Source organism: Hippopotamus amphibius, chromosome 1 (genome assembly GCF_030028045.1).
Source record: "Hippopotamus amphibius kiboko isolate mHipAmp2 chromosome 1, mHipAmp2.hap2, whole genome shotgun sequence".
NCBI lineage: Eukaryota > Metazoa > Chordata > Mammalia > Artiodactyla > Hippopotamidae > Hippopotamus > Hippopotamus amphibius.
This window is the reverse complement of record NC_080186.1, coordinates 126,671,108-126,698,120: the sequence shown is the minus strand read 5'-3', so window position 1 is coordinate 126,698,120 and position 27,013 is coordinate 126,671,108. Positions and strand designations below refer to the sequence as shown.

The following is a 27,013-nucleotide window of genomic DNA, read 5'->3' as shown; positions in this document are numbered from 1 at the left end:
TACACAAAGCACATATTAAGAGACATAAAGGGAGAAATTGACAGTAACATAATAATAGTAGGGGACTAACACCCCACTTATATCAATGGACAGATCATTCAGACACAAAATCAATAAAGAATCCCTGACCTTAAATGGCACATTAGGCTAGATGGAATATACATAATATTCCATATATATAAAGCTTTCCATCTAAAAGCAGCAGAATACACATTCGTTTCAAGTGCATGTGGAACAATCTCCAGGATAGATCACATGCTAGGCCACAAAACAAGCCTCAGTAAATTTAAGAAAACTGAAATTATATCAAACAGTTTTCCCAACCACAACATATGAGACTAGATGTCAACTACAAGAAAAAATCTGCAAAAAATACAAACCTACAGAGGCTAAACAATACACTACAAAACAACCAATGGATCACTGAAGAAATCAAAGAGGAAAAAAAATACCTGGAGATAAATGAAAACAAAAATGTAATGATCTAAAATCTATGGGATACAGCAAAAGCAGCTGTAAGTGGGAAGCTTACAGTGATACAAGCTTTCCTTAGGAAGCAAGAAAAATCTCAAATAAATAGCCTAACCTTAAACCTAATGGAGCCAGAAAAAAACAAACAAACAAAACCCAAAGATATTAGAAGGAAAGAAATTATAAAGATCAGAGCAGAAATAAATGAAATAGAGACTAAAACAAAACAAAACAAAACAAAAACAAAACAAACAGACAAAAAAAAAAACAAAACAAAAAACCAAAAGAAAAGATCAATGAAATGAGAGTGGGTTCTTCAAAAAGAGAAACAAAATTGATAAACCTTTAGCCAGACTTGTCAAGAAAAAAAGAGAGGACCCAAATTAATAAAATGAGAAATAAAAAAGAAGTTAAAAGTGAAACCACAGAAATACAGAGGATCATAATTAACTGCTATGAAAAACTATATGCCAGTAAAACAGAAAACCTAGAAGAAATGGACAATTTACTAAAATCTATAACCTTTCAAGACTAAAACAGAAGGAAACAGAGAATGTGAACAGACCAACTATCAGTAATAAATTTTTAAAAAAACTTCCAACAAACAAAATTCTAGGACCAGATGGCTTCACAGGTGAAGTCTAGGAAATATTTAGAGAAGAGCTAACAACAATCTTTCCCAAAATATTTCAAAAAAAACTGCAGACAAAGGAATTCTTCCAAACTTATTCTATGAGGCCAGCATCACCTTGATACCAAAATCAGAAAAAAGTATCACACACACAAAGAAGAGAAAATTAGAGGCCAGTATCACTGATGAACATAGATGCAAAAATACTCAACAAACATTAGAAAACTGAATCCAACCATACATCAAAATGATCATACCCCATGATCAAGTGGGATTTATCCCAGGGATACAAGGATTTTTCAATATCCACAAATCATTTTGATGCACCACATTAAGAAATAGAACAATAAAGAACACATGGTCATAGATGCAGATATAGCTTTTGACAAAATTCAAAATCTGTGTATTATAAGAAAACTCTGCACAAAGTGGGTATAGAGGGAATATAATTCAACATAATAAAGGCCATACATATCAATTATGTATTATATAACATAATACTCAATGGTGAAAAATTGAAAGCGTTTCCTCTAAGATCAGTAACAAGACAAGGATGTCCATTCTCCCCACTTTTATTCAACATAGTTTTGGAAGTTCCAGCCACAGCAATCAGAGAATAAAAAGAAATAAAAGGAATCCAAATTGGAAAGGAAGAAGTAAAACTGTCATTGTGTGCCGATGACAGGATACTAAACATAGAACATCCTAAAGAAGGCAGCAGAAAACTACTAGAGCTCATGAATGAATTTGGCAAAGTTGCAGGATACAAAATTAATATACAGAAATCTGTTGCATTTCTACGCACAAACAATTAACTATCAGAAAGAGAAATTAAGAAAACAATTGCATTTATCATCTCATCAAAAAGAATAAAATACCAAGAAATAAACATACCTAAGGAGGTAAAAGACCTGTACTCAGAAAACTATAAGACAGTGATGGAAGAAACTGAAGACATCACCAACAGATGGCTAGATGTACTGTGTTCTTGGATTGGAAGAACCAGTATTGTCAAAATGATCATACAATTGACCCAAGGCAATCTACAGATTTAATGCAATTCCTGTCAAAATACCAATGGCATTTTCCACACAATTAGAGAAAATAATTTTAAAATTTGCATGGAAAAACAAAAGACCCTGAATAGCCAAAACAATCTTGAGAAAAAAGAACAGAGATGGAGTTATCATGCTCCCTGACTTCAGACTATACTAAAAATCTACAATAATCAAAACAGTATGGTCCTGGCACAAAAACAGACATATAGATCAATGGAACAGAATAGAGAGTCCAGAAATAAACCCACACACTTATGGTCAATTAATCTATGACAAAGGAGGCAAGAATATACAATACAGAAAAGATAATCTCTTCAATTAGTGGAAAACTGGATAGCTACATGTAAAATAATGGAATTAGAACATTTTCTCACACCATCTACAAAATAAAATCAAGATGGATTAAAGACCTAAATTTATGACTGGAAACCATAAAACTCCTAGAAGAAAATATAGGCAGAACACACTTTGACATAAATGACATAAACGGTAGCAATATTTTTTGGATCTGAATCCTAAGGCAAAGGAAACAGAAACAGAAATAAACAAATGGGACTACATCAAACTTAAAAGGTACCATCAACAAGATGAAAAGACAACCTACTGAATGGGAGAAAATATTTGCAAATGATTTGAGAGATAAGGGATTAATATCCAGCATATATAAACTTGAGGTCACACAACTCAATAATAAAAAAACAAATAACTCAATTAAAACATGGGCAGAAGAACTGAAGAGATACTTTTCCAAAAAACCCATACAGCTGGCCAAAAGGCATGTGAAAAGATGCTCAACATTGGTAATCATCATCAGGAAACACAAATCAAAATCACAATGAGATATCACCTCACATCTGTCAGAATGGTTATGATCAAAAAGAGCACAAATAACAAATGTTGATGACAATGTGGAGAAAAGGGAACCCTCATACACTGTTGGTGGGAATGTAAATTGGTGCATCCAGTGTGAAAACAGTATGGAGGTTTCTCAGCAAACTAAAAATAGAACTACCATATTACCCAGCAATTCCACTCCTGGGTATATATCCGAAAAAAAAATTTGAAAAGATGCATGCTCCCTAATGTTCACAGCAGCATTATTTATAATTGCTGGGATATGGAAGTAACCTAAGTGTCCATCAACAGATGAATGGATAAAGAAGATGTAAAATACATATACGTGTGTGTGTGTGTGTGTGTGTGTGTGTGTGTGTGTGTGTGTGTGTGTGTGTGTGTGTGTGGAATGCTACTCAGCCATAAAAAAGAAATTTACAATTTGCAGCAACATTAATGGACTCAAGGGGGCATTAAGCTAAGTGAAATAAGTCAGACAGAGAAAGACAAATACTCTATGATCTCACTTATATGTGGAATCTAAAAAATACAACAAACTAGTGAATATAACAAAAAAAGTAGGCTCACAGATATAGAGAACAAATTAGTGGTTACCAATGGGGAGGGGTGGGAAGTACAAAGTATTGGGTACAAGGATGTATTGTACAACATGGGGAATATAGCCAATATTTTGTAATAATGTTAAATGGAATGTAACCTTTAAAGTTGTATCACTAAAAGCAATTATTAATTATGTTTTTTGGACAATGTACAAAGATATAATTTTGTGAGGTCAACAACTGAAGGTGGTTGTCAACAGAACTGTCAAGGAACAGAGTTCTTTTATGTTATTAAAGGTGAGATGGTATCTGTTCAAATTAGTGTTATAATTTAAGGAGGTTAAATATAATCTCCATGGTAAATATAAAAAAGAAAGCTATAGAATATATACAAAAGGAAATGAGAAGGGAATTAAAATATTTCACTACAAAAAATAGACTAAATACAAAAGAAGACAATAATACAGGAAATGAGGGACAGAGGAAAAGAGCTATGAAGTATACAGAAAACAAATAGCAAAATGATGGAAATAGGTCCCTCTGTATCAGTAATTACTTTAAACATAAATAAATTAAACTCTCCAATTAAAAGACAGAGATTGGCCAAATGGATTTTAAAAAATGATTCAACTATATGCTGTCTACAAGGGACTGACTTTAGATCTGAAGACACAAATAGGTTGTAGGTGAAAGGTTGGAAAAAGATATTCCATGCAAACAGTAATCATAAGAGAGCAGGGGTGGTTATACTAACATAAGACAAAATAGACAATGTACATGAACCTTAAGGACATTATGCTAAAGTGAAATAAGCCAATCACAAAAAAGACAAATATTGTTTGATTCCAATTATATTAAGTACTTGGTGTATTCAAAGTCACTGACAGAAAGCAGAATGCTGGTTGCCAGGGGTGGGGAAGAGAGGGAAATGAGGATTATTCCTTAATAGGTACAGAGTTTCAGTTTTGTAACATGAAAACAGTCCTGGATGTGGATAATAGTAATGGTTGCACAACAATATGAATGTACTTAATACCATGAGCTGTACACTTAAATATAGTTATGATGGCAAGTTTTATTTTACCAAAATAAAAAAAGCTGAAAAAAAAAAAGAAATACAAAGATACACAGAGGGAACATAACCCAAGGCATGTATGGAGGTTCATTTATTTATTTCTTGGACAGGCTTAATTTGCCTACACTGAATAGAACTTACCTCTCAAGAGACTAAAACAGTCACCTGCTTTACAGAATCAGCAGATGAACTTTATATCAATTACAGCTTTTCTTTCCTCCAGATAATGAAAAGCAGTACGGATTTTAAAAATGGTATTTAAGGAGAGTGTCCACAAGGAGGTAACTTTTAAGCTGAGTAGAGTAAGAATGAATTTTTAAAGTAGAGTAAGAATGAACTTCATAAAATGTTTCTCGCTGAAGGATTCTTCAACATACACAAATCAATCAGTGATACATCACATTTCCAAACTGAAGAATAAAAACCACATGATCATCTCAGTAGATGCATAAAAAGTTTTTGACAAAATTCAACACAGATTTATGATAAAAACTCTCCAGAAAATGGGCATAGAGGGAACCTACCACAACATAATAAAGCCCATATATGACAAATCCACAACCACCATCATTCTCAATGGTGAAAAACTGAAAGCATTTCCTTTAAGATCAGGAACAAGACAAGGATGTCCACTCTTGCCACTATTACTTAACATAGTTTTGGAAGTTTTAGCCATGGCAATCAGAGAAGAAAAAGAAATAAAAGGAAACCAAACTGGAAAAGAAGTAAAACAGTCATTGTTTGCAGGTGACATGATACTATACATAGAAAGTTCTAAAGGTGCTACCAGAAAACTACTAGAGCTCATCAATGAATTTGGTAAAGTTGTAGGATACAAAATTAATACACAGAAATATCTTGCATTCCTATATACTAACAATGAAAGATCAGAAACAGAAATTAAAGAAACAATCCCATTTACCATCACATCAAAAAGAATAAAAGACCTAGGAACAAACCTACCTCAGGAGGCAAAAGACTTGTACTCAGAAAACTATAAGATGCTGATGAACAGAATCAAGGATGACACAAACAGATGGCGAGATATACCATGTTCTTGGATTGGAAGAATCAATATTGTGAACATGACTATACTACCCAAAGCAACCTACAGATTCAACACAGTACCTATCAAATTACCAACGGTATTTTTCACAGAATTAGAATAAAAAAATTTTACAATTTGTATGGAAACATAAAAGACCCTGAATAGCCAAGGTGATTTTGAGAAAGAAAAATGGAACTGGAGGAATCAGGCTCCCTGACTTCAAACCTATGGTAGCTTATACTACAAAACTCAGTAATCAAAACAGTATGGTATTGGCACAAAAACAGAAACACAGATCAATGGAACAGGATAAAAGTCCAGAGATAAACCCATGTACCTATGGTCAACTAATCTATGACAAAAGAGGCAAGAATATATAATGAAGAAAAGACAGTCTCTTCAATAAGTGGTGCCGGGAAAACTGGACAGCTACATGTAAAAGAATGAAATTAGAACACTCTCTAACACCAAATGCAAAAATAAACTTAAAATGGATTAAAGACCTAAATGTAAGGTCGGATACTATAAAACTCTTAGAGGAAAACATAGGCAGAACACTCTATGACGTAAGTCACAGCAATATCTTTTTTGATCCACCTCCTAGAGTAATGAAAATAAGAGCAAAAATAAACAAATGGGACCTAATTAAACTTAAAAGCTTTAGCACAGCAAAGGAAACCATAAACAAAATGAATGAAAAGACAACCCACAGAATGGGAGAAAATATTTGCAAATGAAGTGACCAACAAGGGATTAATCTCCAAAATATACAAACAGCTCATGCAGCTCAACAACAACAACAAACAAAAACCCAATCAAAAAATGGGCAGAAGACCTAAACAGACATTTCTCCAAAGGAGACATACAGATGGCCAAAAAGCACATGAAAAGATGTTCAACATCACTAATTATAAGAGAAATGCAAATCAAAACTACAATGAAGTGTCATCTCACACCAGTCAGAATGGCCATCATAAAAAAAAAAAATCTACAAATAACAAATGCTGGAGAGGGTGTGGATATAAGTGAACCCTCCTACACTGCTGGTGGGAATGTAAATTGGTACAACAATTATGGAGAACAGTATGCAGGTTCCTTAAAAAACTAAATATAGAACTACCATATGATCCAGCAATCCCACTCCTGGCCAAATATCTGGATAAAACCATAATTTGAAAAGATACATGCACCCCAACGTTCACTGCAGCACTATTTACAATAGCCAAGACACGAAAGCAGCCTAAATGTCCATCAACAGAGGAGTGGATAAAGAAGATAGGGTATATGTATACAATGGAGTATTAGCCATTAAAAAGAATGAAATAATGCCATCTGCAGCAACATGGATGGACCTAGAGATTGTCATACTGAGTGAAGTAAGTCAGACACAGAAAGACAAGTATCATATGATATTGCTTATATGTGGAATCTAAAAAAATGGTACAAAGGAACTTATTTACAAAACAGAAACAGTCACAGATGTAGAAAACAAACTTATGGTTACCCAAGGGGAACTAGGGGGGGAGGGATAAATCGGGAAATTGGGATTGAGATAAACATACTACTATATATAAAACAGATAACTAATAAGGACCTACTGTATACCACAGGGAACTCTACTCAATACTCTGTAATGACCTATATGGGAAAAGCAACTAAAAAAAGAGTGGATATATGTATATGTATAACTGATTCACTTTGCTGTACAGCAGAAACTAACAAAACATTGTAAATCAACTATACTCCAATAAAAATTAAAAAAAAATAAATAAATTGACCAAAAAAAAGTTCCTTGTTGAAGAAGATTCCAAGGACAGGTGATATTATATGCATAGTTCCTGAAGTGGAATGAAGATGCTCTTTTCGATGTATAGAAAAAAAACTAGAGACAAAGTGAAATAAGGATTAAAAAAATTATAGTTTTGTCTTACTCTTTCCCTGAATTCAGTAAAAAAAAAAATAGACAAATAAATTATTTCCCCAAGTTCAGTGGTTGTTTTGGTGCTTCACCATATGTAAAGGTTCATGGTGACAACCTACTTCCTCTGAGATATAATACATGAGTTTTTAAAAACTAATTAAAATTGACTCAGTTCAAAAGTAAAATACTTCAGTCCCAAGAATAACGAGAATAAATCAATCAATAAAAGCATATCCAGAGAAGACACCAATGACCAAATTAGACAAGGACCTTATATATCAGTTATAAATATATTATTTCCTTTGTACAAGATAGAGGAAATTATGAGCAGAAGTTAGGTGCTCCTGAGACACATCCTAAAAGCTAGGACACCTTGACTCCCGTGACTGGTTTCTGGGGGAATGTGGGGTAAGAGGTGCCCTTGATTTCTGGGTCATTGTGCAAACAGAGCATCATGATATTCCACTGAGACTCCTGGAGACTTCCATGCCCTCACACAGTGTAAAGTTGCTACTAGCATCCTGTGGCAGATGGGGAATAGGGAGAGGGTAGATGAGGCTTAGGGTCATTCCATCCCAGGAAGCCCCCTGCCCATAGGTGAAAACCCCAGTGGCAGCCCCCAGAGCCCTTGGTGAACCTGGGTCTGCTTCTTCTGTCTGCTCTCTGGAGGGGAGCCACTGAAAGGCCTGGCACCCTTGGGGGATCTGGAGCCCTTGGGCATATTCTTCAGGGCACAATGGCCCCCTCAAGCACCAAGAGTTAATCCCATGGGGAAGGGCCACTGAGCCCAGGTTGGAGTGCCACAACCACATCCTGGTATGCCAGTGACCACTCCTGCCTATGCTGCCTATCAGCGTGTCCTTGACACACACCCAAGGGGCCTGACAGGGCCCCACCATCACCTGGAATTTCCCAAACAAGCCCAAAAGTCTCAACCTCCTTGAAGGATTTTTCAGCTTCAGGACTAGTGAATGGAGCCCCAAGTTGGCCACACAATCAAGTGAGTTCTCACAAAGCTAATAATCTTCCCCTGGAAAGCAATATTGGACAAGGGATGCAATTCTCATAGTTTTTGCCTTACATTTTTTTATTGTTAGAAAAGTGAAAATAAAGTGATGTGTGTGTGTGTGTGTGTGTTTATGACAGTAAAAGTGGTTTGAGAGGAACACTTGTGAAAGTGGGATCTGCACAGAGGACAAGTGCTTTCTTTTTTGAGAAATATCTCCTAGGGCATGGGCAGAAAGTGATGAAAGAGACACAGAGATAATAACATGTATCTGTGTTATTATGGTCAAAGAAGCTGTGAGGGAAGAGGCACCTGCTACAACTTTGCCAGGAGGGACAGGAGGCCCAGCAATGCTCAATCAAAGGATGATGTTTGCCTGTAAAAGTTAATAACTAGCAACCTCAAGTAAAATAGAGCCAGGAGGCCAGAAGGGGGAGCGCTCACACCGTACAACCACGGTGGAACCCAAAGGAAGAAGAAAGACTCAGCCAGTGAGAGACTGTCACAATTCAGTCAATGAGGAGCCACTGTAGTTTGATCTCTCAGTTCCTCCAAGGGATGCTTTGTTTCCTAAAACCCTCCCAACTTCCTTTTCCCTCTACAAATGAGTTCTCTCATTGGGTGAGAGATTGCACGGGGCTGACTGCAGATGCCCTACTGCGATTCTTTGACGATCACGAGTGAACCCATTTTGCTGCGGAAATAACTGGCAGGCTATTTAAGGTCAGCATTTTGGTGGCCTACACAGGGATCCAGAGAGGACCCCTGGCAACTGGAAGGTGGGTGAGCAAACAGGTGCTGTACCAACACTGAGCTCATTGATGCTTGCTGCTTTTCTTGGGAACCTGGGGTTTGAGGGTAAGTCTTTCTCCTGAATCTGAGCGTCTCCCCTCTTTGCTTTGAGGATCTCTAGGTTTTCTTTGGGAACTATACTTTAATCCTTTCTGATTAAAGCCTTGTTTATCTGCAAGCACACATTTGGCACCTTAACATGACTCTTTTGAATTCAGGCTGTTCCATCTGGAATGCCCTCTCCTTCAGCCTGAATCCTTTTGGAACAGCAGGTCTTCTATTGGATCTGTGCTGTGAAATCTTTGGCCTGACTCCTTCAGGACTAGGTTGTGCCCTTGGAACTGGCTGGTGTTATGTCTCCAGACTGTTTGAGCTGTTTAGGAATTTTGTAAGTGATTGTCTTATTCTAGAGAAAAACCTCTGGGAAATGGGATCCCGGTTATCTGAATATTTTGAAGGAGAGCCCCTCCACACCACAGGGACCCTGGCTGATTTTATGTTTAAAAACTGTGGTCCTTCCTCACATGCATTTCTATGTTGACTGACCGAACCAAAGGCAATTTAGAACATCAGTGGCCATTATTAGAAACTTTTGAAATCCCCAAACTTACTTTTCTTAAAACCCAATTGGACAACCTTAGCGATACAATTTCTAAAACTGAACAAAGGACTTATTTTGATTCACAGTTTGAGGTTTCCAAATATTATCAGGAGCCTAAGATTGCCTCTTTGCAAAACAAGATTTCAAGGTTGACTGAGGCAAACAAATGATTAAAGAAAGATAAAGTAGCCCCTGAAGGCTTCTGCTTCCACAGGCTTTTGGTCTCAGGCTCCCCCTCTAGCACCATCTTGCTCCCCTCCTCTGGGGCCTTGTGCTGAGGCCCTGCCTCCAGGGCCATCTCTTTCCTTCCCCTTTATACTGCCTATTTCTCCCTGAAAGTCTCCTCACCCCATTTTCCTTTGAATCTATCAGAACCTGTCCCTTTAGAATTAAGCTTTCTAAGGATCTCGAGGTGAAACTCTTAATTTTGAATATTCCTTGGGCTAAAACTGATCTGCGAGCCATAGTCAAAGAGTTTCCCAAAGTAACCAAAGATCCTCACAGGTTTGCCGAAGAATTTAATATATCAATCTTACCAGTCTTGTTTCTCTGACTTACATCTTCATATTCTTGTTGGTGAAGGCCAGGCCCAGCATTGGATGAAAATTGCTGATTGGGAAAATTCTGATAGGTCTCTAGAATTACAACCAGGAGAGCAGCCTGCTAACTTATTATACGATCAGGCCCAGGCAATCGCGAGGACTTTTCCAAAGCCTACTGATTGGAACAAAATTCAGGTTTACAAACAAAAATGTGATGAATCTGTTCATGGCTATGACAATCAACTTCAAGTTTTTTTTTTTAAGAAAATTTTGGTTTTCTTTCAGATGTTGATCCCACTCAAGTAGATTTAACTCTGTTTCTTAATGTTCTGAACCAGGATATTTCCCTTCCAGTAAAAAAGACCAGGATGAAATGGGAAACCATGTCCACTCCAGGTTTAGCTAATCTGACAAACTGATTCTGGATGCAGGCGGCAGTAAGAGGCAGCTTGCAGCAAGCAGCAGCGAGCAGTAGCTGGAAGCAAGATCTCAGTTCCTGGACAGGGAGTCCTAACCACAGACCACAGGGGCCACCGGCTAGGGGCTGCAACCCAAGTTCTTGCCTGCCTTGTCAAGAATGAATTCAGGTGAGGAGGCAGAAGATAAGAGAAAAGTGAAGTACATGCAGAAAAACGCACGGGCAAACTCAGAGAGAGAGTCACAAGAGTTGCGCCTTTGGGAAGTTTAAATCCTTTATTAGGGGCAGTCTTCCAGGTCTTTGTCTTCTTCTTGGCCAATTGTTTTGTTTTGACCCCATGGCAAATTTGTCTCTGGACCCTCCCCTGGGTGCATACGCATCCCTCAGTCAAGGCAGATCCCATCGCAGAGGCCTCTGGGAGGAAGATAGCAAGACTTACTATGGTCTGGCTTCCCTTGCCTTTTGACCCCATGAAGCCTTCTGCACATGTGTAGTGTCTCCCTTGCTTCAAGGATGGGGAGTGTATGACCTCTTGATCTTTTAACAGGGTTAGCCCTTCTCTGTCCCTGCCAATGTCTGGTTATCTACCCTATTTCTGTGGCTTGAAAGTGCAGATCTTGAAATATAGACAGAAGTCCAGTCATAAATATGTAGTCCAAAGCCCGTTTGTCTCTTGCCTCAGGAAATGTAAACAGGGGGCTGGTAATGAATGTCCGGCCTGGAGCTCATCTTCTTCTCACCCCAGGAAGTGTGAACAGGAGGACAGTTGTAATTGCCTAGACTGGAGCCCATCTGTCTCCTGCCTCAAATCCAGCTCTCTCAAACTCTAGATGAGTCACCTGAAAGGAAAACTGCCAAAATTCTTAATCTTAAACTTCAGCGAATAAAGTTCCCGAAATGAAACAAAACCCTCCTCATTTCTGCTATTAGTACAAAGAGCCAGGGCACTGGAAAAGAGATTTTTACAGACTCAAGCACTTCAGTCACCATCAGCCCTCTAACCAGGCTTTCCAACTTCCTCCCAATTCCCAGTTGTGGGGCTCCAAGGAACTACAGGGGCTCTTCCCAATCCTCCCTCTTCATCAGCCTGGAGAAACATGCCTCCAGATTTGGGATGGATCTCTTCCAGTCCTAACGGACCCTGCAGCCACACTCTTGGTGCTCAACACCACTGCTGTAAGGCAGTTCCTGCTGCGGAGTGCTCATCCGGTTCAAGCAGTGGGCATCTCCAGTGAACCTCAAGAGCTGCCTGTCTGTGAGCTGATTCCCTTTTGTTTAGGCCCTTTGAGAGACACACACTCTCTTCTCCTTCCTTCCTCTGTCCCTATCCATTTATTACATTGAGACTTCTTAAAGAAGCGTCATGCTGAAATTTCTTTCTCCTGAAAGGGGAAAATAATTCTGGAGTTTGACAGTAGTCGTCAAAGCAGCCAACCAGATGAATTAAATGACTCTTTGACATCTTTTATTGGCTCTGTCTCTGAGCTGATTCTGGAAACACTGATCATTTGTCCCTACTGCATCAACTACCACCCTCCTCATAGGCAAAATCTCCAACTGATATTGGCAAAATTCGCAGTGTACTTTCCATCTACTCAAATAGATCCCTCAAAACCTCTCTCCAGAATTAAGCAATTAATTCCAATATCCTAGAAGAAGACTTTCATGGTATAAAGCCCATAATAGGACATTACATGTCTCAAAGACTCATTATTTCTTGTAATAGTTCCTGCAACACCCTTATTTTACTAATGAGAAAATCTGAGGGCTGAGGGTGGAGGCTTGTACAGGACCTCAGAGCAATAGACAACATTGTTATCCCTCCACACCCTCTTGTTCCTCACCCTCATACTTTACTAACATCCGTTCCCACTGGATGTATAATTTTTATTGTAATTTGATTTATGTAGTGCATTGTTTAGTATTCCAGTTGATGAAGATGGACTCCTGTCTATCATTTTTGCCTTCACTTTGGAAGAGAAACAATTCACCTGGACAGTAATACCTCAGGGTTTTACTAAGAGTTCTTATTTCTCACAAATCCTCAAGAATGATCTGGATAATGTAAAGCTCCCAGAGGTTCTACTTTGTGGATGACTTGCTTCTTTGCTTGCCTCAGGCCTCTTCACAGGAAGACAACATCCACTTGCCAAAGCTTTTAGCCTTAACAGGACACAAGGTTGCCAAGGAAAAACTGCAGTCTGCCCAGACCCAGGTTTGATAGTTAGGGAATTGTGCTGGGTATGCAATCACTCCTTTTGAGGTTGTGGAGGCAGCACCTGCACTTATGGGTAATTCAGCCCAACAGGCTTACACAGGCTTGCACTTCAGGCAAGGACAAAACTGCCAATACTGATAGTAGATATGCTTTTAGCGTAGCTCATGATTTTGGAATTTGTAGAAGAAACATGGCTCCCCACCCCCCCAGCTGAAATAAAATTTAAAATGGCCCCTATGTTTAGGTGTTATTGGATGCAATACTTTTACCTGCCACTTTAGTCATTAAGCTTTCAGGACATTCTAAACTTGATTCTCTAGAAGCTAAGGGAAATTTATCTACTGACATTTCCACAAGGAATGCTGTTCTTAAAGTGACCAACAGCAGCCAAACCTTGTCATGGTTCAAAGGGATATTTCCCCAAATGATAACTTAGGAAAACTGACCCAGAGAATTTCAATATTGGCCGCAGAAAAAGAAAAACAAGATCAGAATATCAAAAATTGTTTTGATAAAAAGAGAATGTTCTGTTTTGACCAAATAACAACCCAGTCTTACTGAAGACTCCAAAATTCCCACCCTGACTGGACCTGTACATCATCTGGTGACTTGAAAGTAAAGATTTCCCAGAATTGAAGCAGATGATGTCTGAGTTCTACTTCCCTTGCTGTTAGGAGGACTTGCATGTGACTTGCCCTGGTTGCAGACCCTGAATTGTAATTCTCTGCTGAATAAACCCATTTTTTTTCCTGGAGAAATAACTGGCAGTCTACTTGTTTCCAGTCAACACAATTCAGTGACATTTAGTACAACCACTTTTGTGCAACCCTCACCACTATTTAGCTCCAGAACACTTTCATCATCCCCCAAAGAAAACCCTATACCCATTAAGCAGTCACTCCCCATTCATTTGTTCCCCAGCTCCTGGAAACCACTAATCTACTGTCTCTTGGATTTGCCTATTCCGGATATTTCGCATAAATGGCCTTTGTGCCTGGTTTCCTTCACTTAACATAATGTTTACAAGGTTCATCCATGTTGTGGTGTGTATCAGTGTTTTATCCCTTTTTGTTGCTGAATAATATTTCATTGTATGGATATACTACAGTTTGTTTATCCATTCATTGAGTGATGGATACTTGGGTTGTTTCCATCTTTTGGCTATTGTGAATAGTGCTTCTGTGAACAGTTGTGAACAAGTTTTTGTGCAAACAAATGTTTTCAACTCTCTTGGGTAGATCCGTAGGAGTTGAATTTCTTGGTCTATGGTAATTCTGTAATTACCACTACCAGTTTTCAACAGCAGCTGTACCCACCATTAACATTTCCACCATTAATGCCCAAGAGTTCAACTTCTCCACATCTTCACCACTGTTATTTTTTAAAAAAGCCATCCTAATGGCTGTGATATGATATCCCATTGTGGTTTTGACTTGCATTTCTTGCACTATGACTAATGATGTTGGACACTTTTTCATTTGGTTATTGGCTATTTGTATATCTTCCTTAGGGAAATGTCTATTCAATTACTTTGCACCTTTTTAATTGGATTGTGTCACATTATAAGAGTTTTTAAAAAATATTTCAGACATAAAGCTTTTAGAAAATATTTGCAAATATCTTGTTCCATTCTGTGAGTTGTCTTTTAATTTAATCCTCTTGAAAGTCTTTTGATACACAAAAGTTTTAATTTTGATGATGTTCAATTTATTGACTTTTTCTTTCTTTGCTTGGGTTTTGTGTCATGTCTAGGAAAATGTCTAATTCAAGGTCATGCAGATTTTCACCTATGTTTCCTTTGAAGAATTTTATAGTTTTTAAAATAGTTTTAGCACTTACATTTAGGTTTTGATTCATTCTGAGTTAATTTTTATATTTATTGTGAGGTAGGGGTCCAGATTCATTCTTTTGCACGTGGATACCCAGTAGTCTCAGCACTAGTCATTGTAGAGACTATATTTTTCCCCATTGAATGGTCTTTTTATTCTCGTCAAAAATCAATTGACAATAGATATGTAGGCTCTCAATTTGATTCCATTAAGCTGTATGTTTTTCTATATGCCAATACACACTTTTTTTTTTTTTTATTACTGTAGCTTTAAGTTTTGAACCTGGGAAGTGTTCTTCTTCCAAATTTTTTTCCACTATGTGGGATCCCTTGCAATTGCACATGGATTTTAGGATCTGCTTTTCCATTTCTGCAAAAAGGCTATTGGAATTTTGATAGTGATATGCATTGAATTTGTAGATCATTTTGGTAGTATTGTCATTTTAACAATATTATGTCTTCCAATCCATGGATATCAAATGTCTTTCCATTTATTTAGGTCTAGGTATTCTTTAATATATTTCAGCAATGTTTTGTAGTTTTCAGTGTGCAAGTCTTGGACTTACTTGGTTAAATCTCTCCTTAAGTATGTTATCCTTTTTGATGCTATTATCCATGAAATTGCTTTCATTTCCTTTTTTTTAATACATTTATTTATTTATGTTATTGGCTGTGTTGGTTTTTTTTTTTTTTTTTTTTTTTGCTGTGCGTGGGCTTTCTTTTCAGTTGTGGTGAGTGGGGGCTACTCTTCGTTGTGGGGTGTGGGCTCCTCATTGCTGTGGCCTCTCCCGCTGTGGAGCACAGGTTCTAGGCACGTGGGCTTCAGTAGTTGCAGCACATGGGCTCAAAAGCTGTGGCTCACAGGCTCTAAAGTGCAGGCTCAATAGTTGTGGCGCACGGGCCCAGCCACTCCGCGGCATGTGGGATCTTCCTGGAGCAGGGATCGAACTCGTGTCCCCTGCATTGGCAGGCAGACTCTCAACCACTGTGCCACCTAGGAAGCCCCTAATTTCCTTTTAAATTTTCTATTACTAGCATATAGAAATAAAGCTGATTTTTACATGCTGATCTTGTATCCTGAAACACTGCTAAACTTATTTATGAGTTCTAATTGATTGTTGGTAGTTGTTCAGCTTTTCTATATATAAAGTCATGTCATTTGCAAATTGAGAAAATTCTTCCTTTAGAGTTTGGATGCCTTTTATTTCTTTTCCTTGCCTAACTGCTCTGACCACAACTTCCAGTACAGTGTTGAATAGAAGTGGCAAAGCCAGGCATCCTTATCTTGCTCCTTAAATTAGGGGGAAAGCTGTCAGTGTTTCACTATTCAATACAACGTTAGCTGTGGATTTTTCATTAATGTACTTTATCTTGTTAAGGATACTCCCTCCTACTCCTGGCTTGTTCAGTAATTTTATCATAAAAGGGTATTGAATTTTGTGAAATGCTTTTCCTGCATCAAGATGGGTGTGTGTATGTGTGTGCGTGTGTGTGTGTTTGTGTTTTGCCCTCATTCTACTAATGCAGTGTATTATATCGATTGATTTTCTTATGTTGTATACATCTTCAATTTCTGGGATAAATCCCACATGGTCATGGTGCTTTATCCTGCTACATTTATGTTAACTTGGCTAGGAGCTGGGCAACCATAGGTGCCAGAAGCTCCAAACACTAAACACTTCCCAAACACTCCTCCTCAAGGAGAGTCTGTATCTTGTTGCTCTTTCTGCTGTAATCCAGTGTTGTTGGTGTGGTGGCAAGCTGTGGGGTGGGGTGGGGGTGGAGGAGGAGGATTCTATAATCTTCCAATTAAATCTCAGTTTCAGCGGGCCTATGTCTAGGGCAAATGTTCATCCAGTGGTACAGCTTTTTCCCTAGCTCCTTGCCCTGTGTTCCCTCCTCTGGTTGCAGCATTCCCAGTCTCTATTCTTGATTCCCCCCAACTCATTCTCTTTGTTTTTCTCCTCCTTAGTGAGACAGGAAGGTTAGAGAGGGCTAAAATGGAAGGATTGTCCTTACCTCAGCTAGCATAAGACTCTGATAAACTCTTTTCCTCAAGAGAGTAGGCATTTTTGGTGGAGAAGACTCTGGGTGTGTTTCACAATGGTTACCCTTCCTCTGCTAGAGCCCTGAGGGAATATTTCTCAGGTCGCCACCATGCAAATCCGACAGGGTTTCTGGATATAATGGCATTGGAAATGTGGGGGACCTCTTAAGACGGTGACCCCTAGAAGTTTGTCACTCTCAAGCCAGTCCACACTCAATCTTTAGCAATTTATCAAAACGAGCATTTAACTGTTTCTACCAGTTTATGGCTCCAGTAGTTTCTGTTTCAGGTAAGCAGATCTCGGCTGTATCTCTCTGGGTATGCCTGTCTCTCCAGATTTCAGTGTTGTAATCTGCCCAGCAACCTCAGTTATCAGAGAGATAAAAGTCATTGATTTTCAGCCTGCCCAACTTTTTCTTGTTGTAAGGATACAAGTGATCACTTCCAAGCTGTTTACATGTTGTAGCTGAAACAGGAAGTCCAAACAAGTTTTCGAATGCTAGAAAATTGAAGATTATGAGATGCAAACAAAATCACAAAAATTCTTTAACTGCTCAAATGTTTAAGTGCTGAAATAATGCAACAGTTTCACAATAATTACTCCAGTGTCAACAGAATGTCAGATGTTGTCTGTGCAGAATTATGCAGAAATGCAGAATACGGGCCGGAGAGCCAACACCTTGCATAGAATCCACTACACTTCTGTTCAACTTTGAATAAATTGTTTGCACTTTTGCACATCCACCAAAATTTGTGTTTGTATTATCTCTATTAAAAGCAGTACACTTCTCATTAACTCAATAAGTGAGCAGCAGCCTTTTAAGCAAGACTTTTTCATGAGAAAAGCATTATACAAGCAAAGGGAATTTTTTTTTTCAGTATTGTGATTACTTGCATCTTGGGCTGTGTTGTAAAAAGAGGAGGCATTTTAGATCTTCAATAATCTCTGAATAGTAATATTACATTTTTTATTATTGCAGCATTTTATCCTGGCACTTAAAATCTGTTTGAAACTTTAGAATCAGAAAATACTCCTGGTATGTTTGATCAGTCACTTGTGCTGAAAAGACTGATAATGATGATACACAATGTGGACAATCATTACAGCTTCTGCTGTGATTATTTTATTTTCAACTGAATTTGTTTTAATCAGAAAATGTATTTTGTCTGTTTATAGTTGAGGTAATCATATAGCTCTTAGGTTTAGCTATTAATAGATACTGGTTTATAAATGACTTTCTATCATTTTTTATATTGAATGAACAGTTTCATACTGTGGAAGAAGTTTCAAAAGGATTTATTTTTCTCATTTAATAGATAACCAAATGTCCTGAAAATTAATCATGAGTTTACACTTGCATTTGGGATTCAAATAAACAAATAAAAAATAGATGAAGTTTGGAGGTTCCTTGAAAAATTAAAAATGGAACTACCATATGACTCAGCAATCCCACTACTGGGCATATACCCAAAGAAAACCATAATCCCCAAAGAAACATGTAGCATAATGTTCATTGCAGCACTATTTACAATAGCCAGGACATGAAAGCAACCTAAATGCCCATCAACAGATGAATGGATAAAGAAGATGTGGCACATATATACAATGGAATATTACTCAGTCATAAAAGGAATGAAATTGAGTTATTTGTAATGAGGTGGATAGACCCAGAGACTGTCATACAGAGTGAAGTAAGCCAGAAAGAAAAAAACAAATACTGTATGCTAACTCATATATACAGAATCTTAAAAAAATGGTACTGATGAACCCAGTGACAGGGCAAGAATAAAGATGCATACGTAGAGAACGGACTTGAGGACATGGGGTGGGGGACGAAGGGCAAGCTGGAACGAAATGAGAGTAGCACTGACATATATACACTACCAAATGTAAAATAGATAGCTAGTGGGAAGTTGCTGCATGACATAGGGAGATAAACTCGATGATAGGTGGTGACTTAGAGTGGCAGGGCAGGGAGGGTGGAAGGGAGTCATGGGGGGGGATATGGGGATATATGTATAATACAGCTGATTCACTTTGGTGTACCTCAAAAACTGACACAACAGTGTAAAGCAATTATATTCCAATAAAGCATTTAAAAAAAATAGATGATAGCAAACATCACAAGAATTGAAAATATTGAAATTGATAGTCTCATGGCATCATTAATGTTTTTGTCACTCATGAGGCTAAAGTCATAACAGTAAACTGGGGTTGAACTGTTGAAGTGGTTGCAAATTAACAATAAATTGAACTTTGATATGTGATGCAGAAAAGGTGAACTTCATGTAGGCTGCAAGGGAGAGCTGTATTTGCAAGGAACAATCTCACCAAAGAAACCCACAGCTGATCTTATACAAGGTTTTGGGAAGCTTGGTCCACGGATTAGTGGATTTTGAGAAGCAGGAGTGTTTATGGATTGACAGGCTTTCAGTTATGTTAGTGTAATCAATGAAATAAGGCTGTTACTGACTGGCATACTTTCAGAAGTATGGACACTGGAGTGAGGCATTTGCTGACTGACTTGTCTACAGGCATGGGATGGTAACCAACTGACTGACTTTCAGAAGCTGCATTCTCATTAAGCTGCTGTCAGAAGCATGGCCACTGTTGCTGATTTTCAGAGCACGTGTACTGATCCAAAGTAACCTGTAACTAATGGTGATTACTTGCTTACAACTTGAGATTTTGACAAATAGAAATCTTTTCCTTTTGTTTTTAAGCTCTTTATTGGGATATAATTGCTTTACACTCTTGTACCAGCTTTTGAGGTACACCAAAGTGAATCAGCTGTATTTATACATATATCCCCATATCCCCTCCCTCCCATGACTCCTCCCATCCTCCCTGTCCCAGCTCTCTAAGGCATCACCCATCATCGAGTTGATCTCCCTTTGTTATACAGCAACTTCCCACTAGCTACCTATTTTACAGTTGGTAGTGTAAATACATCTATGCTACTCTCTCACTTCGTCCCAGCTTCCCCTTCGCCCATCCCCCCCCCCCCCCCCCCCCAATCCCGTGTCCTCCAGTCCATTCTCTGCATCTGCATCCTTACTCTTGCTCTGTCACTGGGTTCATCAGTATCTTTTTTTTTAAGATTCTGTATATATGAGTTAGCATACAGTATTTGTTTTTCTCTTTCTGGCTTACTTCACTCTGTATGACAAACTGTAGGTCTAGCCACCTCATTACATATAGCTCAGTTTCATTCCTTTTTATGGCTAATATTCCATTGTATATATGTGCCACATCTTCTTTATCCATTCATCTGTTGATGGGCATTTAGGTTGCTTCCATGTCCTGGCTATGGTAAATAGTGCTGCAATGAATATTATGCTACATGTTTCTTTGGGGATTATGGTTTTCTCTGGGTATATGCCCAGTAGTGGGATTACTGGGTCATATGGTAGTTCCATTTTTATTTTTTTAAGGAACCTCCAAACTGTTTTCCATAGTGGCTGTACCAACTTACATTCCCACCAACAGTGCTGGAGAGTTCCCTTTTCTCCACACCCTCTCCAACATTTATTGTTTCTAGGTTTTTTGATGATGGCCATTCTGACTCGTGTGAGGTGATACCTCATTGTGGCTTTGACTTGCATTCTCTCTAATGTTTAGTGACGCTGAGCATCGTTTCATGTGTTTGTTGGCTATCTGCATGTCTTCTTTGGAAAAATGTCTATTTAGGTCTTCTGCCCATTTGTGGATTAATCTTTTCCTTTCTTAAATATAGAAGACTTTCAATTCTCAGTTACCTTCTCTCCCCACCCGCCCACCCCCAACTTTGGTCTTTCCTCAGCCACAAATATAGGAGAGATTAAAAAGGACTGTTCATATCTTTGTGGAGACACAATTTTCAGCTAGCACTGCCACTTAAGTAATTTAAATGCCAATTATTAGAGCAGAAAAATAGCTTTAACTGCTCAATTTTCATTATTGGTAAAAAACACAACTGATTATATAAGAGTGACCTGACAAAATCAATACAGGATGCAGTTCAAAATCATTCAATACAAGACATATCCAGTATACACAGGATACCTGGCAACCCTACCTGCGAGTCAGCTGAGCCTTCTCACTCACCAACCTCATCTGTTTACTTGTGAACACCATGTCTTCTCTGTATTTATTCTAATACATTATATTGTCTCCTATTCTCCATATAGGCTGTCCCTGCTTGAGTTTGGGCTCTCATTCACCTATCACTTGAATTACCATGGCCCAGATTTCTAGGCATCATTCTATACAGCTTTCTTTAACACATCCTAAATACATCCTCTACACCTTGTTACCAGGACAATGTTCCTTGCTTAACATTTTAAACTGACTACCAATTTTAGGAAAAAATCCAAAATTCTTAGCATGGCAAATAGGCCTTTTGTTATCTGGCCTCTGCCTTCTACTCAAACTTTAACATCTGCCATTCTCCTGCTCATTAGTTCTATACTTGTGTTTCAACAAAGGTGTCATGGTGTTACCCACCTCTATTTTTCCTCTTATTTGGAACGACAGTGTGTAGTATAGTACCTGCCCCAAAGCTGGGACTAAAACAATCAACCAAATTACTGAGTTGTTTATAATTACTCCTTTTGTTTTCCTGAAATTCTCTGACACTAGAGAACACCAAGTAGGAAAAAATACTCTTTATTTCATGAAGTGATTGATGTATCTTTCAATATTTTGGCACATATGCTAGATTCAGTAAACTACTTTTGACAGCTCCTTCTGTTGTGAATTTAGAATATATATTATTAAATATATATGTATAGTATATATTATAATTTAATAGCTTTAAACTTGAAAATTGCTTATTTTTCCATTTAATATACCTAAGATAACAGCTCACAGTATATAGCAGGTATAATTTCATAAAAAATGACTTCAGAGCAAAAAAAAAAAAAAAATTCTTAGAACAGCATTAATTGGGTAGAAAATTTCCAATTTTTAGCAATTACTAGAAGAACAAAGGAAGCAGAGAACAGACTTTTATTTCTATTTGTAAATGAAATCCATGCACAAAGTTTGACATCAAGTCAGGAAAAGGACAAACCCCAGAAAGTGAGAGGTAGTTTACATTTTTGTTTTATTTGGTCCTTTTCTCTAAAAATGTATAATTTCTTTGACCACATCTTTTATATGCTATTCCAATGTCAGTTATTTTAAAAAAAAGTATTAACAGTTTACAGTTTATTTTAATGGGAAATCCAGTGCACACCTCCCCTCATCACCCAGATGTTTATAACAATTACATATGATATGTAGCATACACTGCTGCAGAGAGAAAACAATTATTTTACAAATGCCCAAAGTCGATGTCTCCAGTCGGGAATTCTTCATTTTAGGTTATTATAAAGTGTCTGATAGGCTTGAACACTTTCCACTTTCCTCATCTATTACATAGGTTATCCTTGGAATTAATTATCTGATGACTAAATTATAGAAAGGTTTTTCATATCCATTACATTTATTACATCACCCTCATGTATTCTGATGAGCTTTGGTTTCAGAATTTCATACATGCAAATCTACTTACTAGGGGTTCTCTTCAACATGAATTTTATAATGATTAGTAAGAGATGACCTGTGGTTGAAAAGTTTCCCACATGTATTACATTCATAGGGTTTCTCTCCAGTATGAATTCTCTGATGGGCAATGCGTGATGAGCTTTGTCTAAAAGTTTTCCCACATGTATTACATTTGAAGGGTTTCTCTCCTGTATGAATCCTCCGATGTTGAATAAGAGCTGAACTTTGGCCAAAAGATATCCCACATTCTTCACATCGATATGGTTTCTCTCCTGTGTGAATTCTCTGATGATTACTAAGGGATGAGTTACACCTGAATGTTTTCCCACACTCATTACATTTATAGGGTCTTTCTCCAGTATGCATTCTCTGATGCTGAATGAGAGCTGAACTTTGTCTGAAGGCTTTCCCACACACTTTACATTTACATGGTTTCTCTCCAGTATGAATTCGCTCATGAATAATAAGCGTTGAGTGGGAACTTAAGGCTTTACCACATTCACTACAATTATAAAACTTCTCACCAGTATGAATTATTCGGTGTCTATTAAGTCGTGAAATAGAAGTGAAACCTTTTCCACATTCATTACATCTATAAGGCTTTTCTCCAGTGTGAATTCTTTCATGTTGAATAAGAGATGCACTCTGACTGAAGGCTCTCCCACATTCACTACATTTAAAAGGCTTCTCTCCTGTGTGAATTCTCTGGTGATAACGAAGGGATGAGCTAGACTTAAAGCTATTGCCACATTCATTACATAAATAGGACTTCTTTCTGGAATTCATTCTCTGACACCCGGGAAGGGATGTGCTGCAACTAGATGCCTTCCTACCTGGATTATATTTATAGGGGTTTTCTCCAGCATGGATTTTTTGATGTATAAAAAGGCCTGACCTTCTGCTGAAGGATTTACCACATTCTTTACATCTATAGGATTTCTCCACAGTATGTGTCCTTAGGTGTTTATAAAGGGATGTACTGAGAGTGAAGGCTTTCCCACATTCTTTACATATATAGGGTTTCTCTCCAGTATGAGTTATTTGATGTTGAATAAGAGCTGAACTTTGGTTAAAGGCTTTTGAACAGTCTTTACATTTAAATAATTTCTCTCCACTATGATTTTTCTCATGTTTACGAAGGGATGAAGTATTAATGAAGGTTTTCTCACATATACTACATTTATAGCGTTTCCCGGCTGTGTTGATTTTTTGTTGATTAAGTAAATTGGAATTCTGTTTGAAGCTGTTTACTTGTATTTCACATTTTGGTGGGGTTTTTTCTCTGGGAACCATCTGTTGCCTAACAATGACTGACTTTGGGCTGAAGTTTTGACTACATTCAGTATTTTTATGTTTTCTTTCTATAGTGAGGTTTTTTTTATGAGTGATTGAAACTATCTGATCACTTTCTTTTTTCTCCTGCGTTTTCTCAAATCTATCCTCATATACGCAGGGGTTTTCTGATTTGAAGTCCCAGGGTCCATTCCTTTTGGATTTTTTGATTATCAGCTCCTGAAACAAAGAACCTTGCGTTTGAGTTGACTTTGTAGTTTTGTAACTGTTCTTCCATCCTGGAGGGGAAAGAAGAAACTGAAGATGTTTCATGTGATACAGCATTTGGCTACTGAGACTAAATGTATAGACTGAATATTGATGGTATTTAAATAAGGTCTTGGTATCTGGCCAAAAAATAGTAAGAAGAAAAACTCAGGAGATTTAAGCAGTACAGAGAAACAATCAACAGGAGCTGAGAACAACAGGGTGTAGAAAAGATTAAACAAACTCATTTAAAGAGGATGAGTGTAAGAATGTTCAGGAGAATTGGCTAATGGAAAATGGAGAAGAGGGATTAAAAGAGGAGCCATCAATTGGAAAAGGTAGTCTGGGATCAGACTCCAAAGCTCATGATAGAATCCTAAATTATCTTAATGACATTTCTCTTCTTTGTGTAATCATTACTAATCTGGAAAGTCTCCATCCCTTTCTCCTCATGCTAAATTCCTTTGTATTCTTCAGATTCAGTTCAAAAGTTAACTCTGAGTCCTTTCTTTACTGTGAGCTTCCATAGTGCATTCCTCTTATTATAGGTACTCATCACAGTGTTAAAAAAATATATATATATATTCTATATATGTGATTATATTTATCTACCTATCTATATCTAAATATATTTCACTTTCCTTTTCTACCCTAAATGTTCTTTCCAAACAGATTAGCATGCCCTATTAATCTACAGATTCTTCTAATGGCATCTGAATTATACACAAAACGTTTGCTTGTTAATCTTCCTTAATAACTTATATATACCTAATTTGAACAATGTCAAATACTCTGTTACTTATATGTTAATACTAATTTCACACACACACACACACACACACACACACACACACACACACACACAGGATTCAAACATCTGTAGGAGAAGTTGCCTTCTAGGACAGTACATTGTACAAGCAATGGGAGGGTTTCACAGCCAGTACAAACAGGAAGGAATTACTCAATTAATCTACATAGGTGCCAAAAGGTAGGCATAAAGCCAAAAGCTGCAAGATAAGAAAGCAGCCTTGCTCATGCACCAAGCAAGAGAGGCTATGTAAGCAGCATAGAAAAGAGTCAAAGATCAATAATAAGACTGGAATAAACACAAAAAGGTAAAAATGGCTGATGATAATGTGGTAAAGAACAGAATTAGGGGGCTTCCTAGGTGGCACAGTGGTTAAGAATCTACTAGCCAATGCAGGGGACAGGGGTTCGAGCCCTGCTCCAGGAAGATCCCACATGCCATGGAGCAACAAAGCCTGTGTGCCACAACTATTGAGCCTGCACTCTAGAGCCCGTGAACCACAACTATTGGTCCATGTGTTGCAACTATTGAAGCCCATGCAGCTGGAGCCCATGCTCCGCAACAAGAGAAGCCACTACAATGAGGAGCCCATGCACCACACTGAAGAGTAGTCCCTCTCGCCGCAACTAGAGAAAACCTGTATGCAGCAATGAAGACCCAATGAAGCCAATAAAAAAAAAAACAGAATTAAATTCAATAAATTTAAAAATTGGGAAAGGAGAGTTAAGATGGCAGAGGAGTAGCAGGATGTGGAGTTCATCTCTCTCCACAGATGTATCAGGAATAAAATGCATCTATAGGTGCAACAGTTCTCACAGAACACTGGCTGAACACTGGCAAAAGACCTTGGACACTGGAAAGGACTATAAAGAACGCTGCATAACTGGGTAGGACAAAAAAAAAGGGAGGAAGAAGAGAGGAAGTGGGACAGGACCTGCACTCCAGGACAGGGGAGCTGAAGCAGAGGAGAGATCCCTGAATTCGGGTAAACCCCCTCTCCAATGAGGAGGGCCCCCTCTCTGACGGGGAAATTGACTAGGACAGAAGGGAAGCATTTGAGGCTGTCAGAGAAGGGTGAAGTGGGACAGAGTGAGGAACGCACAGATGGGTCTGTACTGCAGCCCTGCATGCCCCAGACTTGGACATGTGTTCACAGGTGTGCAAGAGGGCTGGGAGCTGGAACGTGGGGATTGGAGAAAAGGCCTGGGGCGAGATGGGAGGGAGGAAATCTGCAGCAGGGAATGCCTACGGAGGAAGTCCAGACTGCCATGGAAGCAGGGCGCTACTGCTGAGTCACACACAGGGGATGGAGCCACTACTGTAGCCCCTCTCTCCCCAAAGGCCAGTGCCTGCCAATGAACAATAAAAGAAGCCCTGTCAGGGCTGGCCCTCACGCGCCTTATGCTGGGCGTCAGAAAAAGCCCTCACTAGGGCCATATCTCTTGCATCTGTGGCTGCTGGCTTCTCTGCACATTTGGTGATGCTGGGGCTCCCGTGATCCAAGCAGTCATACCACCTCTGTGCCCTGTCCTCCCTGGGGCAGACCCAAGAGCTCCAAGGCAGCCTCAGGATCAGAATCCTGTGGGTGGACCACACACAGAGGAGGGGATAAAACGAAAGCTGAACCCCAGGGGCAGGTGACTAAGGAAGAGGATGGAAAATCTGTCAGCTGCTCAAACTGCAAATTAAATCCTCGCAATCAACTAGGTAGACCCCACATCTATGGCATATCTGAGTAGACAATGAGTGTTTCCACAAATTAAAACTGTCTAGTTCTGGCAGCTGTGGACTTTACGGGCAAGCCCGTGTAGGAATTGGGCCAGATCAGAGTCTGAGTGGTCCCCACTGGGCCCAAAGCAGGTTCAGAGACCAGCTCAGCGGCAGAAGAGGGCCTCTTGGGGAGGCAGAGGTGGGCTGTGGCTCATGGTGTGTGCAACAACACCTAAAGCTAAGACCCCAGGGAAACATAATTATAACTAATATTTTTATTATGTTTTGATTCATTCAGTTGTTGGTTCTGTTTTTTGGGTTTTTTTGTGCAGTTTCAGTTTTTTGGAGTTTTTTTTTTGGCTTTTGGAATCTTGGT

The 27,013-nt window shown here is 38.5% G+C and overlaps 2 protein-coding genes across 2 annotated transcripts in view; both read right to left on the bottom strand.

Annotated features, from left to right (window-relative positions):
* The window catches only part of CLK4 (CDC like kinase 4), a 121,687-nt gene that overhangs the window by 74,881 nt on the left and 19,793 nt on the right, over positions 1-27,013 (bottom strand). The gene's annotated exons all lie outside the window — the stretch shown is intronic.
* The window catches only part of LOC130849020 (zinc finger protein 354A), a 31,069-nt gene continuing 26,078 nt past the window's right edge, over positions 22,023-27,013 (bottom strand). Inside the window, exon 5 of the mRNA XM_057727554.1 lies at positions 22,023-24,151. Within this exon, the coding sequence (XP_057583537.1) occupies positions 22,587-24,151 (1,565 nt within the window). The 3' untranslated portion in view covers positions 22,023-22,586. The remainder of the gene's footprint in view (positions 24,152-27,013) is intronic.